The sequence below is a fragment of the Alosa pseudoharengus genome, unplaced genomic scaffold (genome assembly GCF_046254945.1).
Source record: "Alosa pseudoharengus isolate Yale_2024_CS ecotype anadromous, Long Island Sound unplaced genomic scaffold, YU_APseudo_1.1 YU_APseudo_1.1_scf_2, whole genome shotgun sequence".
NCBI lineage: Eukaryota > Metazoa > Chordata > Actinopteri > Clupeiformes > Clupeidae > Alosa > Alosa pseudoharengus.
In genome coordinates this window covers 46,422,827-46,442,941 of record NW_027468663.1, presented here as the reverse complement: position 1 = coordinate 46,442,941, position 20,115 = coordinate 46,422,827, and the positions used below count along the sequence as shown (strand labels likewise).

At 42.4% G+C, this 20,115-nt stretch overlaps 1 protein-coding gene across 1 annotated transcript in view; it reads right to left on the bottom strand.

Annotated features, from left to right (window-relative positions):
- Nucleotides 1–20,115, bottom strand: part of astn1 (astrotactin 1) — a 208,475-nt gene that overhangs the window by 86,383 nt on the left and 101,977 nt on the right. The window contains exons 15-16 of the mRNA XM_076293301.1: nucleotides 18,951–19,145; nucleotides 4,034–4,161 (exon numbers count right to left, since the gene is read on the bottom strand). Of these exons, the coding sequence (XP_076149416.1) occupies nucleotides 4,034–4,161; nucleotides 18,951–19,145 (323 nt within the window). The remainder of the gene's footprint in view (nucleotides 1–4,033; nucleotides 4,162–18,950; nucleotides 19,146–20,115) is intronic.

Sequence of the window (20,115 nt, the reverse complement as noted above, 5' to 3'; positions counted from 1 at the left end):
CTGCTACTTATTTACCCAATGTGACATAGATTATATACTTTAATGCATTAGCGGAATATGCTTTCCAGAAGCCGTGACCTTCTACCGATTTCCCAATTACTACTGGCTATAATAAAATATAGATTTCCTTTCTGCTGCCTCATTGCTGCCATGTGTGAAATTCCCAAGTGACCCAAGGCATATCCAAGACACCCCAAAGGGAGGACTATCACCGACATGTAATTATCAATCTTCCATTTTACAATAAAGCAATGATGATATGCCCTGACCTTGGTGTTCTTTCTCTCTCTCGCTCTGATTTTCTATCTCTCCTGTTCACTCTCTCTCTCTTTCTTTCTTTCCCTCCATCTCTCTCTTTCCTTCTCAACTGATTCTGACCTGATTTTATTTACTCTTTATTCTGCTTACATGTAAGTGCTTTATATTTACAATCTCTCTCTCTCTCTCTCTCTCTCTCTCTCTGTCCCTAGATTTTGACCTGTTTTATCATCCACACCCTTTTACATCAAAGGTTTTTTCCATGTTTCTTCTTAATGAACATATGAAGATGCCAGCTCCATAACACTAACAAATGGCTGACCAATACCATGCAAGCAATTTTTGACAAGTTATTGCATACATGAAAGTGGTTGAAATGCAAGTCTGCGCCTTGCTTCTCCCGCTCCTGACTTTGAATCAGATATGATTCTGGATTGTTTCAGTGCAACAGACACCGCTGCTTAACCCCTAAGTGTTGATTGGATTTATCGGATTATTATAAATCCAAAGCCTGTCACTTTCATTCTCCCCACTCAAGACCGGAATTTAGCTGACTCCTCAAGCAAGACTAATTCTACAGAGGTGTTAAAAGGCAACCTGTGAAGGAGGTAGCACAAGCTCCAAACCTCTCTGCCAACTCCACCGGTTTTGATGATCCCTGACTGCAGCTGCATCGGCATCAGAATCAAATGGAACTGACAAGACAGCAGCCCAGATCTCGGGTTTCATTCCTTCTATTTTTGTCAGGCTTTCTGACAATTTTGCACTATTCACCTGGTCAGACATGGCAGAACATGATGAGCATGGCTTTGTTGTAACGCCATTACCCAAAAGACTAGTCACTGCTAAACATACCTTCCCTCTTTCAACCCCCCCCCCCCCACACACACACACACACACACACCAACACCATTTTCATCCTTGCAGGAAATCTGCTTAGCGACTCGGGGGGCTCTACCTGCTTTCCAATTAAATCAAGATGTATTTGCCTTTCAAAAGCCTCTCCCCCCTTCCCCATTGGAATAATTGATGGAGCCCTCTGGCCTATGATGAATGACTTCCAAGCTGAAGATGAAGAGGAAGATGAATGCGCTGCCCGGCGAGGGCTGGGCAAAGGGAGGCCCAAGGAGTGCTGACACAGTGACAAATACACGGACCATGGCGCCAACCTGCCCAAATCAGCAAGGGAGGCTGGCAGAATGCGGCCCCCGACAACCCCCGCGACTTTGCGCCACGCCCAGGCTCACCGCGAGGCTGTCCCACGACCAATTACCTGGTGCTGTCAGCTAATTTTGGCTCAGGTGTTTTCCTTTGGCTTGGCTTGGCGCGCGGAGATATTCACAGCAACGCCTCAGTATTGCACTGACACATTAAGGACGCGCAAAAATTGGGGCAGTTTAAAGAGACACTATGCAACGTGAAGGGGAAAGAAATTCGACGCAAACAGCCTCTGGTAAAAGTGAGATGCCAGCACTGTGTTGCAGCAGTAGATATCCAATTTGGTCAAGGCACCAATGGGTCGTGTTAACAAAAATAGCCAAAACGGAACTTTGGGTAAAATCATAAAAACACATGAGTGCTTTTTGCCATATTAATGAGTTAATTATTCTTATTGTAAACAATTGTAATTCAGCGAGTCATGCTCAAATGAAAAAGGATGACCAGAGGGAGATGCCCAGTGGTCCTGTGGCCTCTGCTCTGATATAATTAAATACAGGGGCTGTGAAAACCATGACTAATGAGCAGTGTTTACCGGGGCCATTTGTACCGGTTGCATAACACCAGGAGCATCAGGTGCAGGGCCAGTGCAGCTCAGTAGCTTGCCACCTGCCTTGCCTAGAAGCCTGCGTGGCACTGGGGTAAACAAAGGTCTCCTGCGAGGCACTGGGGTAAACAAAGGTCTCCTGCAAGGCACTGGGGTAAACAAGGGTCTCCTGTTGAGCGGAGTCCAGCCTGTAGATTTGACTGACAGAAGCTATGTCCAGATTACACAATTTAATCTTCTTTGAAAATCCCCAATATGGCCAGTGAGAGGGCTCACCTGATACCGCGTCTGTGGTGATTGGCAATTACTCGCACAATAACTGTGGATATGAGTGAAATGGGCCAGCTGTATTTCTGGTGATGGGGGATAGGAGGTCGGCAAGCGAGTCGTTTCATTTTTTGTATCAATGTAACCCACATTTCGGAATAAGTTCCAAATGTCTGACAGATCGGGGAGGGGGGCAATTCTCCCATTCAATGGGACATTCTGGTACCTACTGACAAACAAAGCCTTCCATGTGGGACTCTCAGAGTGACACAGAAAATGATCGAAAAGCACACCGAGCACGATTTCCATTTTTTGAGTGACAGGGTTGGTCTAAAACATTGTAGGGCCACTTACAGAGAGCCCAGGCATCAAAACAGGAGGAAAAAAAGATTACATATTTGTGAACACGGAGAGAAAAGAAATCCCTGAACCCCCCCCCCACCCCCCTCACACACACACACACACACACACACACACACACACACACACACACACACACACACACACACTCACACTCACACACACACACACACACCCCCACACACACACACACCCCAACATGTTAAAGCTCTTCACTTTTTTATAGCACTTTGAAGCCTCAGTTGTTTGGCACATTAGCGAGGACATCAGATTCAACCTCTTCTGCATTGTGCGCCTAAGTGTTTGGCATATGCAGTGCTTGCTCTGCGGCCGGCTGACGACAGGATTCAGATCGGCTGGCTAATGGATCTTGACAGGAGCGGCGCTATCCAGAAGCACACCCCCGTCCTGATGAAAAATGATTTGGCTAATACCCCCTCTGTTCTCCTCTGCTTCATTATTTACTCGGTTGATCTGGCAGGAACGCGTGAGGATGAGGCGGATGTGGATCATATGACATCCAGGAAAACAAGCCAATGGGAAAAGGTGCTGCGGGGTACTCACACATATTGAGGATTTTTTTTTTTGTTGTTGTTTTTCAAAGACGATCAGGCTAAGCTGGTGTTTTGTTATGGCCGTTGTTGATGTTGTTGTTGTTTTTGTGAGAAAAACAAAAGGTTTGATGTTGATGAGAACAGAAGAAAAAAAAACAGCCCCGCCTTGCTGAGAAGGGAGACTCTGACAGCTCAGGATGTTGTTTGTGACAACGCGGTTTAGATGCCTTTGTAGACGTCCAACTATTTCATACCATGAAAAGGACCGGATCTCTGTAAAAGTGCATTATCTTTTGGGAAGAACATGAGAGCATTCAGCAGCAGTGCAGCCACTACTGCAGTGAGACTGTATCTCAGTCTTAGTCACATGGCAACCACCCAGACCTGCTGAGCTTAAAACCTCTGTTGTGCACCTTGCAGCTTTTAATATTCTTGTACGCGGTCCTGAAGATGATCTGCCTGGGAATGTTGATTCCCAAAACAGATATGAAGTTTGATATATTAGCAAATCACAGTACATGGGATTTCATCCAAGGTTACACTGGTTCCAAAAATAATCAGTGTGAGTCAGAAGTTTGGACACACATATTCATTTATGGATTTTTTTTAATTATTCTTTACATCGTGTCATATCATGCATCGTGTGCTGCAAGACCCCACCTGTGAAAAACACTGCTTTAAAACAGACAACTCGGCTTCAGATCTAAACTCAACTCTTCACAGCGTGTTGATAAGCAATGGCATTCTCTTGACAAGCACACTAATGCAGCTAGCTCAGTGAAAGGGCATTGGAGCATCACACAGCAGCTATTCCATTTGATTTCCTTACCAGTTAAGTATTCAGGGTCGGGCACAGGGTCAGATAATTCCTCGTGGCACTGGACCTCTGTTGGGATGGATGCTACCACCATGCCATCTGGGAGCTGCTGTTCAATGCCTCGAGCAAAGTTCTTCTGTCTGGATTCACAGAGAGAGAGAGGGAGAGAGATAGAGAGAGTAAGAGAGAGAGAGAGAGTGAGTGAGAGAGAGAGAGAGGCGGAGAGGGAGAGAGCCAAGTCAGAGGCAAATAATATATCCATTGGATTTAAATGAATATCTGTCAATCAAAAACACATACTGTTGGAAGGCTTGGTTCTTGCAATATCGTTACAGAAAAATCCATACACTATGGGTGTGTTCGAAACGGGTAAAGTTGCTGCCTTTTAAGATATCTAACTGGGGAGCAAGGCAGCAAGTGCGGTTCAAAACCGAAAAAACAAATTCTGCTGCCTTTTAAGATATTTTAGAATTCCCAAATAACGGTCATTTTTGAAGGCAGCATCGATGCACACTTCATGCTCCCTCCTACCCATAATCCCTTGCGGCAACGTCTGAAACAGCTGTGAAAGGTAAACAAACATGGCGGATGACATCGGTAATGGCTGCTGAATCTGTTTAAAATGTCATTTGTGTGACTTTATTTTGCTTAGATTTGTAGATTACAGATTAGAAATAAACAATTTACTATCTGATTATGCCATTGTTGTAACCATTAATAGCGTCTGGTCTGATATATCTGCCGGCCGTAAAACTAATTTATACCATTAGCCTGCTAGCTTACATTTCTTGCCACCCCTTTCCATATAAAGTTAATTCTTAATGTTAGTATCCATCCACTTCTCTAATCAGCCTTATTGGATATTCTCTCATTTGTTCATCTGTAGGCTACACTGTGTATGAATATCAAGCCCTGCTGAAGAAGCTGAAGAGGCTTCTGGAAGCCTCTGAATCATCCCATTCATTCAGCTCACCTGAATGCCGACTGGACAGTATAATTAAGATGTTCAGCAAAGACTGAAGGCTAACCACCAGTACAAAAGCAGGACAAAAATCATTATTATTTCAATTATAATGGTAGTTACAAATACTGTAGTTTCCCAAATTACCCTTTCAAAGAGTATGGATATTGCTGAAGAGACCCAGAGACAGAAAAGCACAGCTGAATGTATCATTCAGTCATCGTCAAAAGGTATTAGAATGTAGCATACAGTAGACGTTTTTGACATTACATTCTGATTTTGAACTCTTTGTGTCTTTGTGTCTACGTGCCGCCTCAAGCCCTCCCGGACGCATCGTGTGACGTCATTCACTCTACAGTCGCTAGGCTCCAAACTCAGCACAGTGATGCCTTCTTTGCGATCTCTGGTGACTTCAACCACATTACACTGGATTCCACCCTCACAAACTTTTACCAGTTTGTTGACTGCCCAACTAGGAAAAACAGGACAATAGATCTCATGTATGCAAACGTGAGGGATGCTTACAGTGCCACCCCCCTTCCCCCACTGGGGAAGTCGGACCATAACCTCATTCATTTGCAGCCAATGTACAAGCCAAAAGTTCAGAGGCTACCAGTTGCCACGCGCACCTTCAGGAAGTGGACACCGGAAGCGGATGAGGCTTTGAGAGACTGCTTTGAGTCCACTGACTGGAGTGTGCTACTGAATGGAGAGGACTTAGAGGAGGTCACACATTGCACTACTGACTATCTGAACTTCTGTATGGACATTGTTGTTCCCACAAGGACTGTACGCTGCTATCCAAATAACAAGCCTTGGATAACCAGTAATGGCAAGACCCTTCTCTATAGGAAAAAGATGGCGTTTAAGGAGGGGGATTATCCAAGATATACATCACTGCTGATATAGCTCCAGCTTGGGTGTCCATTGAAGGGGCCCTTATCTATCCATACACGGTACAGGCCTTTATTACACAAACTAGTGGCAAGATCCCTCATGATAATCCAATACTGGCATTTTCACAGGAGACTTGGCAAGCCTCACATAAAATCCTGTGCTTATATCCAAATTTTACTTGTCAAACTTCACTATGGCACAATAAATGTCTCAAGATAGGCAAAAGGACATTTTCTTGGCCTGACTGGGTCAAGTTAGGCATTGTTTACATTGGGGATTTATTTGAGGGAGACACTTTCTTTTCTTTTGAACAGTTAAGAGCAAAATATGGACTTTCAAATAAGGACTTTTGGAAATACTTACAGTTAAGAAGCTGTATTCTGTCACATCTTAGACTATCGCCACTTGCACCAGCTACTGAATTACAGACCAGATTGGAACAAGAAAAGTTTTTTTTAATGAAAGCATCAGGCTTTTACAGTATTTTAAGGGAATCTCAGCCTCCTAATTTTGGGGGCTTAAAAAGATGCTGGGAGAGGGATATGGGAGAGAGTATACCAGATGAAGCGTGGGAACAAGTAATCAAGTCATGGTACAAAGTTTCAAGAGAAATGCAGACACGGTTGATACGTTATAAAATGATCAATAGGATTTATTGGACCCCGTCAAAAATGGCACGGTTAGGACTTAGAAGCTCAGACGTGTGTTGGAGGTGCGACACTGAATGTGGCACTCTTTTACATATGTTATACTCTTGCCCCATAATAGACCCCCTATGGTCTGAGATAATGTCTTTTATCAACAAGTTGCTGACCACTGCTCTGGTACGCCATCCATTGCTCTGTCTCTTGGGTGTGGTACCACAGGGGAGCGGGTTAAATGCCCATCAATCCTCATGGTGCCGAACAGCTGTAATAGTTGGATGCAGGATAATATTACGCCATTGGAAAACACAAGTAGCTATATCAATGGTGGAATGGTTTAATGAGATGTCCAAGATTGCCTCTTATGAGAGGGTGAGCTATAGAATGATAGATAAGGAGAACGTCTATATGAAAATTTGGGGGCCTTATTTAGACATAATACAGTAGGCTGGTGGTTTGTTTTTCTGTTTCTTTTTATCTCTTTTTTCCCCTTTTGTTTATGAGGATATTCAGTGATGTACAAATGTGTATAGTTACACACACTTTTTTTTTTTTATAGTATATAGCGTTGTTAGTCAGTATCTGCCTGTAGTATACTGTATAGCGTATAGCGTGGTTAGTCAGTATCTGCCTGTAGTATACTGTATAGTATATAGCGTGGTTAGTCAGTATCTGCCTGTAGTATACTGTATAGTATATAGCGTGGTTAGTCAGTATCTGCCTGTAGTATACTGTATAGTATATAGCGTTGTTAGTCAGTATCTGCCTGTAGTATACTGTATAGTGTATAGCGTTGTTAGTCAGTATCTGCCTGTAGTATACTGTATAGTGTATAGCGTTGTTAGTCAGTATCTGCCTGTAGTATACTGTATAGTGTATAGCGTTGTTAGTCAGTATCTGCCTGTAGTATACTGTATAGTGTATAGCGTTGTTAGTCAGTATCTGCCTGTAGTATACTGTATAGTGTATAGCGTTGTTAGTCAGTATCTGCCTGTAGTATACTGTATAGTGTATAGCGTTGTTAGTCAGTATCTGCCTGTAGTATACTGTATAGTGTATAGCGTTGTTAGTCAGTATCTGCCTGTAGTATACTGTATAGTGTATAGCGTTGTTAGTCAGTATCTGCCTGTAGTATACTGTATAGTGTATAGCGTTGTTAGTCAGTATCTGCCTGTAGTATACTGTATAGTGTATAGCGTTGTTAGTCAGTATCTGCCTGTAGTATACTGTATAGTGTATAGCGTTGTTAGTCAGTATCTGCCTGTAGTATACTGTATAGTGTATAGCGTTGTTAGTCAGTATCTGCCTGTAGTATACTGTATAGTGTATAGCGTTGTTAGTCAGTATCTGCCTGTAGTATACTGTATAGTATATAGCGTTGTTAGTCAGTATCTGCCTGTAGTATAGTGTATAGCGTTGTTAGTCAGTATCTGCCTGTAGTATACTGTATAGTGTATAGCTTTGTTAGTCAGTATCTGCCTGTAGTATACTGTATAGTATATAGCGTGGTTAGTCCTCCCTGTTTACTTGTGGATGTTCAGTGTTTGTCTTTGTCTCATGTATTTGTGAAAAAACAATAAAAAAGTGAATTACAAAAAAAAAAAAAAAGGAGGGGGACATGGCAGAGCTGAGGCGAGTACAGGGGGAACTCAAGATTTAGCTGAAAGAGGCAAAGGAGGACTACAGAAGGAAGATGGAACAGAAGCTGCAAGATAACAACATGAAGGAGGTGTGGGACTGTATGAAATCTATCACTGGCCTTAAGAAGAGCAGCAGCTCTGTGGAGGGAGACCTGGTCAGGGCGAACCAGCTGAACCACTTTTACAACAGATTCGATTGCCCATTCCCCAGCCCCCACCCCACCTCATTACCAGTGCAACACTCACCCCTACCATCACTGGATATTGCACCCCTCCCCCACATAGCGACCACGAACAACGAGGTGACAACGACCTCAGTCAACAGCCATCAGACACATAGACCCTAGATGCTGCCCCCCTCCCCTCCCCCCCCCCCCCCTCCACCATCATTGCTGATCAGGCTATCGCACCTCTCCCCCACATGGTGACCACGAGCAGTGCGACAACAATGGCTCCAGCCAATGGCCATCAGTCTCTAGCCACACGACAACCCTCACAGAAGCACCCCTCCTCCTCCTCACCCTCCACTCCCCTTATCCCCCCCATCATTTCAGTGGACCAAGTAAGTTATCTCTTAAGGAAACTCCATCCTCGTAAGGCAGCCGGGCCACTGAAGCACATCTTCAACTGGAGTCTACGTCTCGGACAAGTTCCGACACTGTGGAAGACATCATGTCTCACCCCCGTTCCCAAGAAACCACACCCCAGCGAGCTTAATGACTTCAGGCCTGTCGCTCTAACATCACGTGATGAAAACAATGGAGCGGCTGGTCTTAGGTATGCTCAGACCCCAGGTAAGCCATGCACTAGACCCTTTACAGTTTGCATACCAGGAGAAAGTGGGCGTGGACGATGCCATCACTTATCTTCTACACAGGACACATTCTCACCTAGACAAGGGGAAAAGTGCTGTGAGAATCATGTTCTTTGATTTCTCAAGTGCTTTTAACACCATCCAACCCCTCAGACTGGGAGACAAGCTCTTGCAGATGGGTGTGGACGCTCACCTGGTAACCTGGATTACAGATTACCTGACCGAGCGACCTCAGTTCGTCAGACTGAAGAACTGCCTCTCTGACACTGTGATCAGCAGCACCGGAGCGCCACAGGGAACTGTGCTCTCTCCAGTCCTGTTCACCCTGTACACATCTGACTTCCGCTATAACACCGAGTCAAGCCACATGCAGAAGTTTTCTGATGATACTGCAATTGTGGGGTGTATCAGGGACGAGCAAGAGGAGGAGTACAGGAGCCTGGTGGAGGACTTTGTGCATTGGTGCAAACTCAATCACCTTCAACTTAACACTTCAAAGACCAAGGAGATGGTGGTGGATTTCCGAAGGTCTAAGCCCGCTCTGCTACCAGTCTCCATTGATGGGGTCAATGTGGAGGTGGTAAGCACCTACAAGTATCTGGGTCTCCACCTGGACAATAAACTTGAGTGGTCAGCCAACACTGATGCACTCTACAAGAAAGGCAGCTGTTTGGACTTTCAGCACATTGGACTTTCTTAATTTAACTTATATAGTGTATTTAGTATTTAGTTTTGTTAGTTTCTTATCTTATCATCTACTGTCTTTGTTGTACAGTGGAGTTTAGTTATATGTTTATACTTATACTAATGTTTACCATTTCTGTTGTAAGTGCATGTTGTGTGTTATGTCTGTATGCTACTGAGACCCTTGAATTTCCCCTTGAGGATCAATAAAGTATCTATCTATCTATCTATCTATCTATCTATCTATCTATCTATCGATTTGTGAAATTGGGCTGTGCAATTAATCGAATTTCAATTTCAATCTCAATTTTGGCTCCACACAATCACAAAAATAATATAATCGAGAAAAAAAACAATTATTTTTCCACATTCCGTTAAGAAATAGGGTTTTTGGAAATACATACAATTTCAACTCATACAGCGTACTGATTCACGCTGCTTCTTTAAGCCCCACAGCCCACACTCGACACACCCCTCCCCTCTGTGCACAGGCCACTCAATCAGTTTTGGGTTGCATGTGTGTGTGCTCCTGCAGTTGGTAGCATCATGAACCACGCCGAAATTGCAACTAGCGCATTCTCTGCTAAGTTTATTACTATCACTGTCGATCGAGGCGGCCAAATTACTCAGATAATTTATGGCAAGTTGGCTAATCTAATGTTAGAACACACCTATTTTTTTAAATCAGTATGGTACAGCTTGTCTATTAGCTTGTACTAATGTATGAGGATAATATTAGGCAAACTCGAATGTTACCATTAGAACACTGACTGTTTGCTTCTTCAGTCCCAATGGATCATGAAACATATTTTCTAAGACCCAGGGGATACCCTCATGAATAATCGTTAATCGATAATCATGAGTAAAATTTTGACCAAAATAATCATGATTAGGATTTTTGCCATAATCGAGCAGCCCTATTGCGAAAGTTGTTTCTTCACACTGTTTCTATGTAATTTTTGGATGCTTTAAACAAAAAAAAGACACCATAGTGTGTCGCCATAGTGAAAAAAGGACACCATAGTGAATCGTTCTTGTAAATTGCATGCATGCATGTGATTTCAGAGAGGTGTTTTTCCATGATATATTTGCTGATGTGTTTGAAATTGTTTATCCAATGCTTTCCATTTCCTGTCTGTCTTACATTTCTCTGTTCTTTGTACTTCCCCTGTTAGGACTATAGTTTATTCAACTAATTTGCATCTCTATGCAAACATTTAAACATAGCTGTTGTCATCCATGCAACAACCTTGTTTAATATTTGTAAACAAATTAAAATGTCTAAACAACAGCAGCACAATGACAAATACTGTCAATATCACATTATGTAAAGTAACCCAGCAAGCTAACAAATTTGTCGTTTTGCACCCCAAGCACCGTGCGGTAACAAGCTATTGTCAAGGATGAGAAACAATGGAATGTTATTCAGGTTTGTTTCATGAGAACAGGAAGCCTCTGGATGCTGGTCTGAACTACAGTAGAGGACTTGCTCAAGGATAAAGGCAAGATTATGTCAACTGAAAGACCATTTCACAATTTCAACTGCTATTGTACTGGATCTTGGCCCTGGCCATGTCACATGTAAGTCTCTCTCAAAGCTCTGCTGTCAGGTGTTGTTTATAAAAAGGCTTCAGTAGGAATAAATACATTTGCAAACCTCCAGAGCATTGTATAGATAATTGGAGACAAGCTGGGAAAGCCTTCGAGGGTGTAGGATCATCTAACCTTTTTTAATTTCTGACAGAGGAATGTCTGTCACTACAAAATGACTGCCACTCCCTCCCACATATAGTTATATCACATACTTACACATTGTTCATTGCACTGCATTTATTTACAAATCGATAGACAGACGGGTTTATATACATACATATACAAACTGAAGCACACAGACAGTTACATAAAGCATTTTTTCCAGAAATATAATTTTTCTTCCAGTTCTGAAGGCAAGATACACACATTTCTACACTGTATCATTATAATACCTGTATTGTACAATAACATGCCTCATATTCTCTCAAACTCATGGAGCAGAATGTCTTTCAGTATGCAACCAAGTGTTCCCTTTCTAAACGCAAGCCAGCTTCTGTCACCACAAAGGTACACCGACTTCTTCCGCAGTTCTCAAGACAGGAGCCAAGGGACTCCTACACCATGGCAAATGTAACTGGGGAGACGTTGTTTCTCTTGTAAAAACCTGAACAACACGGTGAGGTAGACAGCCTGGCATTAAAATATTAATAGGCAGGTTCTTTGTTTTCTGCTAAGACACATATCTGATTTAAAAAAAAAAAACATGTTGTCCTGATGAGGAGGAGTTAACATCACAGAACTGGTAAACTGAGCCTAGAGAGGCCCAAAGAAGTTTGCACACGTCACAAAGCCAACTGCTCCCAAATACTTTACAGTATAAGGCTGGCCATTATACAGACACACCACGCTGTCTGTGACTGGGAGATTGAAGAAAACCATTCAAATTCAAGTAATTTCAAATAAATCCAATCCCAACAACACATATGAAGTAGCAATGCTTAATCATGCGACTTGTCCAAATTTACTTAACTTAACTTAACTTAACTTAACTTAACTACTTAACTAAACATCTGTTTATTTCTATGGAGATAGATGCATATGTAATGAAGTCTTGAGCAATACTGGAGAAGTATAGTAACTCATGAACAAGTTGGCAAAAGTTAGAAGCTCCTGAATGAAGAGGCCTCTTGTAAATATGCTATCCACTGCATCCAAACATCATTACCAAATGGAGAACATAAACAAAACTAAACTGTTAAACTGCTAAAATAAAATATCATGAAAATCACATAGTATTTCAGTCCCTCTGGCTTAAGGAAGTTACAGTACCTCTCACACTGAAGAGGAAGAGGTGGCCAATGAGCAATACATCTCATGAATGGCACAGTTTCAGAACCAAATTGTGATTAATTAGTGTTGTCACAGAAAGTGATAGCTTTACGAAACATGACATCGTTCAGACAGCATGACGAAAAAGCTCTAATAATGTAGCCAAATGCCCACTTTTGTCTCTGATGATGGAACACATCCTTGGAATCAAGATGTTCAAGTTTTAATGTGTTCCACTTTCTTGTTTTCAAGGTGCTCTATTAGTGAGAAATTGAAGACCTCAGTTTACCGATTAAGATAGATGCCTGCACTGATGTAAGTGATATGTCTTTATAAAGCTTCAGATGTGTCTGAAAAGATTTCCATGGACGCTGACATTGTTGTCTTGAAGCCACTGTTTTAACGAAGGGATAATGCCCTGTTCACCAAACAGTATCGGAGAATAAGTCCTGACAAGATCCCGATGCCTAATGTATGCCTACTTGCCAAAATGAGAAAAGAAATAATGTATTTTAAAATGAATTTGTTAGTTTTGTGGCTTCCACTGAGAAACAAATAATAGTTCTCCACGTGAATAGAACTTGATGCAATAGTAAAATAGAACTTGTTTACTTTCACCTTTAGTTCTATTACTTGCAGAATGATATGAAAGCTATAAATTAGAAACCCAAAATCTGTTGTCAATGACAGAAGTCATTACATGTGTTGTAGTGGTCATTATTGGAACTTTCTGCAGCATTCTGAAGAGACATAATGATGAGTCTGTATTGAGAGACATTTGATGAGTCATACTGTATGATGAGTCTGTATTGAGAGACATATGATGAGTCTGTATTGATGAAAGTTCAACCAAAAGCATTATATAAAATCTTTCTCATAGCTTCTTATATATAATAACATAAGTCCTCACTATCGTACTACCCACATTGTAATAACATTTTCTCTTTGATTGTGAGGTTATAATACCATCAGATGATGGAGAATGACAGCCCAGACTCAATAAAGTCACTGTCCAGTCTTACCCACCTGGAATTTGGCACGTTTCTAGTGATTATCATGATGTCCAGATATTTATAGCATGCTACTATGCCTACAGTCTGGCCCTTAGCAACACCCCACTGGGGAACTGGAGGAAGACGTCTGAAGTCTATGCACAAGTCTTTGGTTTCTAGTGAGATTAAGATGTGAAGTATTATCACCCCAAGAAACAAAATCATAAATCGCTGGACCATGACCACCTTCATGTTCACTGAGGAGGCTCACAATTACGAGTCTTCAGCAAACTTGATAATGTGCAAAAGTCTAAACTTTTTCCCAAACCAATATGAATCAATGTCAAGTGGAGACCAAGGCAAAATGTCACAGATTTTTACAACACACTCTTGATCGAGTGCATGCTTACTACACAACCCCAAAGGACACTGGTACAACCCCAGTAATAAGAGCACCACCAGCCCACCAGCCTGTGTGTGTCACATCATCAAGCTAACTATAGCTCATATATGATACTTTAATTAAGTGTTCGAATGAAGGTAGTCCTCCGACTCAACAGGAGGAGGGAGGTGGGCACCCAAACCTCGAGAGAGAGAGAGAGAGAGAGAGAGAGAGAGAGAGAGAGAGAGAGAGAGAGAGAGAGAGAGAGAGAGAGCGATGGAGAGAGAGAGAGAGAGAGAGGTGGCGAGATGGGGGTGGGGGGGGGGGGGGTTGGGTGGGGGGTGGGCTGATGCTCCCAATCAGGATTCCAAGCATACTTAATGAGAACAAAGGACACTAAAATATTCATTAAATACTGCTCAGAGCCTGCTGTGCAGAAGAGCAGGAGCGCCAAGCGAGGACTGGAGGCCAGGCGGAAGAGAAAGTAATTAGTGGGGCATTTACGGCCAACCCTATTTTTACTACGCGCCCCAGTCCCAGAAAGCCAGGGTTACACGCGCACACGTCTGGTTCCACACAAAAGCAGGCAAGAACAAAAAGGTCTAGTCGCCCGTAATGAAGACTCCCAGAGGCCTATCCTTCGTATTTGAAATAAGAACCTATCTCGCATGTTCAAGTTCTGTTCTAATTATTCCTGACATTGACCAGTCAATACGAGGGAATACACAGGGCACTATTCTTTTTATTATTTCCATCTAACTCACACTACCGGCATATTTAGAGCCTATTTGATGTGCAATCAGAGATATAACAGCACAGGGCTGCAGTCGTTTGAAAGGTGCCGTGGGCAAAGGCATATACCTTTCAGGAGATCTAAGATGCGGTGCATGTGAAGGAAGCACCTGAGCGCCAGGCTGAGCAGATGGACACACGCTGCCTTGGCCAGCCCCAGAGCAGAGGCATACAGCGGGCAGGCTCTGCACACACACACACACACACACACACACACACACACACACACACACAAACACACACACACACACACACACACACACACACACACACACACACACACACACACACACACACACTCACACACACACACACTCTCTCACACACACACACACTCACACACACACACACTGAAGGCAGCCTCAATGGGCACACATTCTTTATGTATTCAGTGCAAGCATGTGTGCGTGTGTGTTTGTGTGTGTGTGTGCGTGTGTGTGTGTCTTTCATGTGTATCTGTAAATGAATGTGCAAGCACATTTGGGAGTGTTTATCTGAGCATGCGTGAGTGATTGTGTGTGTGTGTGTGTGTGTGTGTGTGTGTGTGTGTAGGTGTGTGTGTGTGTGTGTGTGTGTGTATGTGTGTGTGTGTGCATGTGTTTGCATGTGTGTATGTGCGTATGTGTGCACGCTCTTGAGGGTGGGTAATCCCCATTCATTGGGCACCTGCCTGGGCAGCAATTTTTTTTTACTTTTATCGCCTCGCTTTTTACCCGTCTCCAAGCCGCAAAGCTTTGCAAGCCTCTACAGAGTTCACACACTCACACCAGCAATGCTGAGGCACAGCATTCACACAAGGCATCCGGGTATCATTTCAACCCACTTTATCATGGAACATGCCTCCATTGTTTTGCAAGCTGATAGTGCTTGGGCAAGCAAGGCTAATTAACAACACATACTGTGGATAGGGTGTTAGAATGAATATACAGACACAATTGTAAGTGTGTGCCTCTTCCAATTCACATTCCTTCTAAACAGAGGTTAAAAGTGTAATAATGCACATATTATTCATGCTCGGCTTGTGTGCTACCATCCAAGGCAAAGCAAAAATGGAGCACATAAACTAGCTCCCATTCGTGGGTGTTATGAAATGTGACACCTGCTGTCAGTGTTTTGTGGATGAATATTTAAAGCATTGAGAGTCGTCTCTACAGAGTTGTTCTGCAGGAGGCTGTCGTCTCTTTGGCGACTGCTAGGTGCCGGGGACCCTGGGATAGTCAGATTTAATACATTTCGGATCATGTTCATTAAAGGTCTGGGACTAAAGTTTGACTTCCTCGTCCTTTAGAAGTTTGCCCGTGAAAGGAGTCAAACAGATGCCGCGCGACACTCCAAAACTGTGGGGTGTGGCTTTTGAAGAAGTGCCAGCAGAAACTCTGAGGATGGCGTGAAAGGGGAAATGAAACAGAATAGCAGAGTTCCTCTGGCCCTCTGTGGAGTTCCTGGAAATCGCCTGCTTCCTCTCCTTTTGTCTCCGTCTGACTATTGAAAACAAGGTCCCGGATCATCGGCAAACTTGAACTTCAGAACAGCTCTCCTATAGGAAGAGGAGACTCAGAGGGACGTCGGCTCCAGAAGTTTTCAGAGGGGTGCGTGAAACAGTGGTGGCCAGTATACAGCAGCCGAATACTGCTAACATACACAGGTGCATTTCACAGTGTGCTAAGTCTGCATACTGATGTCAAATGATCAGGAAATACAGTATGCTACAGGAAAATCCAGCAGCAGTGCCAGGATGTATGGTATGATCTATGTACCGGTACTGTATGGGCCAGGCAATTTTTGGAGTGGGCCCGTTTTAAACACAATTTTGAAAGAAACAAAAAACACTACCAATTAATTGTCTGTGATTTAATGTTGAGAAATAGCGTGCCCTGTGCAGCATAAATGGTTTAGATTTTCTGGTAAATTGAATTTTCTACCAGCAGCATTGTTTCAGAAAATGATTGTTGTGACATTCTAAAACTGACATGTGGTTTAGTCTGACATGTAGCCTACAGCCAGCACAGGTTATTTGAATAAAAACTAGGAACTGACCGAACAAACAACCCTGGTGACATACCAAACAAACCACCCTCTACAGACAAACATGCATGGCATACATGAACATTGCAAATGCAAACACCAACCAAAATAGGCCATGATGATGTGAAGTTTCATTTGCGCGGGTAGCGCCGCCACGCTTTGATGGTGATGACAAGAAGCATAACAAGCGTATGAAATTAAATCGGCATTATGCATGAATCTCATTATAGATCACTTTAATACGCCGATATATATATATATTTTTTTAATTTTAGGAAAAATTCTATAGCATTAAAATTAAATCATTAAATCTTTACTTTTAAACTGGTTGTATTGTGTTTAAGTGTTAACTGTTCACATAAGCAAAAGATTTCAGCAAGTCAATTAAAATGTATCACTTCCCCAAAATATCCCATTACAGTAAGTATCCACTTCTATGAAAGATGATAGCTTCCTGCATCCTCTTACTTTCAACTTAATGACCATACTACAGCATGCTCTCACATAAATAATGTGTTGTGCCTTCAGGTTGGGCATCATAAGTATTGTAAATAGCGTATGAGACTTCTCTGTTTACACAACCACACTCTTTCTCTAGGCAGTAAATAATTGTTCTTGAAATCATTGGTTCAGAGGATATACTGTAGGCCTTATGAATGTGCTCCCAGCTGAAGAAGTAACATATTGAAAGAAACTTCATTCTCAGTATTGCAGTCTCTGTTTATTCAGACCATTCAGTAATAATGTTTATATTTCCAGGACAAGACTACTAATAGTAGTATCTTATTTTCAGCACCCAAAAGGGTTTCCTCAGAGCAGACTACTTGCAACAATTTCACATTTAAAATTAATTGTAATATGATTGCAGCACTCTATCAAGGTTTCGTAACCCCGGGTGGTGCAAACGTGCATCACTGGAGCCTCCCTTTATACACTATTCACTGTTCCTTCTCCACCAATTAGACCCTATTAGACCAAACTTGCTGCTGGTCACTTTTAATTCACTTATCACCATTTCGGTTCATTAGAACGAGCGTTACGCCAGGGCTTCCCAAAAGGTGCCTCCTTTCCCAAAGAGGACACAGAGGAGCGTGGTCAGCTGCACCTTTTTTTCCCCTTCTTTCTGTCTTTCTCTCCAACACCTGTCTAAACCTGCAGTCCCTCTGGGCTGCTCTCAAATGAGACCAGCGCATTGGAGATTTGGCCGCCTGGTAACATTAGCTCTTCTCTCCCACCTCACGCTCCTCGCCCAATGCTCAGGTCAGTCACGTGACCGCCGGCAACTGGACAAGATGCTCCGGGGGGCACAGGAATCACAGGAGCAGGATTCAATTTCGGAGACCGAGACGAATCCTCTAGTGACCTTTCTGCTCGCTCATATTGCTTGGAGTGACACAGCAGCATCGCTACGAGTAATTAAAAGAAAAAAGGAAAAAAAAAAGCCTGCCCAGAAATGTTTTCCTTTCATGATCCAGCATTCCAATGATGGGATTTCAGAAAATAGATTATGGCTTAAATGTGCATTTGCATGAGCTAAATACTGAGAGGGGTTATGTGCCAATTAGCCCGTAAGATCATGTTCAGATTATAAACTCTTTCAGTGTTTTTAGGTTAAAGTGCACTCATGCCACATCAAAAACTATTATTTAGATTTATAATACTTTCTCATTTCTCTAATTTCATATTACTAATAGCCTAGATGTTGCCATTTTCATGACAATTGTGAATTATGCTAAAAATATGCACATAATGCTAGGTGGCTCATTCCAGTTGTCTTAGACATTGTTTACAAGGAAACTATAGAATCTTTCAATACTGTTCCCAGAAATCACTAAATGACTGCAATTTGAGTCAGGAGCAGACTAAAAAATCAGGTGTGAACTGGGCACTACATATAATGGGATAGACTTGATACAATTATTAATTTCCATTTATATATTCAATTGACACTATCTTTAAAAGTAAGGAAGTAAATATCATAAATCACAATCAAATGTATTTGAGGTTTAGATTTGGTCCACTCGTAAATATGTTTCCTAACTGCAAAAAAATGACCTGCCATTTGGTAAATGGTGTTAAAATGAATCTATACCAGGTACAGTCGGTTTGAAAACTGTTGTCATGGAATTGAGTTTTCTCCCTTAGCGCATTTCTCTACCTTGTTGTGTGTTATAGTGCTACACAGTCTGCTTCAAAACACCACTACTACTATGCTCACACACTGAACTAACGGTACCTGAAGGTGGCCTTCAGGACCTGCCCGGACATGATCTCCTTGGTGTGGTTGTTGTAGCCATAGAAGAGATCCCCAAACACCGTCTGGTTGGCCGGGATGTCCGCCGCTTCGGCACAGTCCACTGCATCCGTGCACGCCTCGGACAGGGGCTGGCAGGAGCGTCCATCTGGCCCTCGCTTGTAATCCTCTATACAGCTGAGGGACACGGCAGAAACAACACTATCACATTGTATTACAGGAGATTTGAGGAGCTGCTCTGCTAAATGTAAACCTATGCCATCATTAACCTGTAATTGCATCCTCAAACTCAGTGTCACAGAGGTGATTAACAGAAAACTACATTGCTGTTCAGAAAACATATTCATTGTAAATGTCTTTCTTTATCATCATGACTTTATATGAAGGCTATCATGAGGAGCTAATGTGTTTTTAATAAGAATAGGCACTACTATAACTTGTTAGTTTAATTAGAGGCAATTCAACTAATGTACAAAAGAGAGATAGGATCAAACTGTGCCACCATTTTTTTATAGCACTACCTCATGGAATCACTAGTTGAACAATGAATCATAAATTAAAATTGATAAAACTCTTGTCACTACTGTGAACAGGAGCAATAGTGAAAATTAATATCAGCTCAGTGCAGATGTCTAACATGGAAGGACAGGGCTATTTATTTAAGGCAGTAAGCACCAAAAACGAGGAATAATCATAAAAGAGGAATAATCCAAATGCAGACAGATTGTAATGAATTCTTTTATGCATCTCATATTATGACACCAGGCTGCCTAGTAGGCTATGCTGAGAAAGTGAGGGAAAAAAGTAATAAAGAGAGAGAAAGCAAGAGAAAAGACAGAAGGAAGTGTAAGGAAATATGTCAGAGCTCAAATCAAGACTCTTCTTCCTCGGGTGAAAATATCCCACCACAGGCTGTCATTAACGGAGGTGAGAAACACCCCATCTGTAACGCTCCCTATAACACACAGTGCATTTTAAGTGGCTTCCCAATCCCTGACACAATATCTGGTTCTCCACCGACAGGAAATTGAGCGCATTTGCCACCTGGAGTCAAACAGGCTTTCCACTGAGGGAAGAATGGAATCAGCGGAGACAAGGTCAAAAATCTAGAGCCCAGGTTCGCAAAGACACACTCTCTAAGACCAGA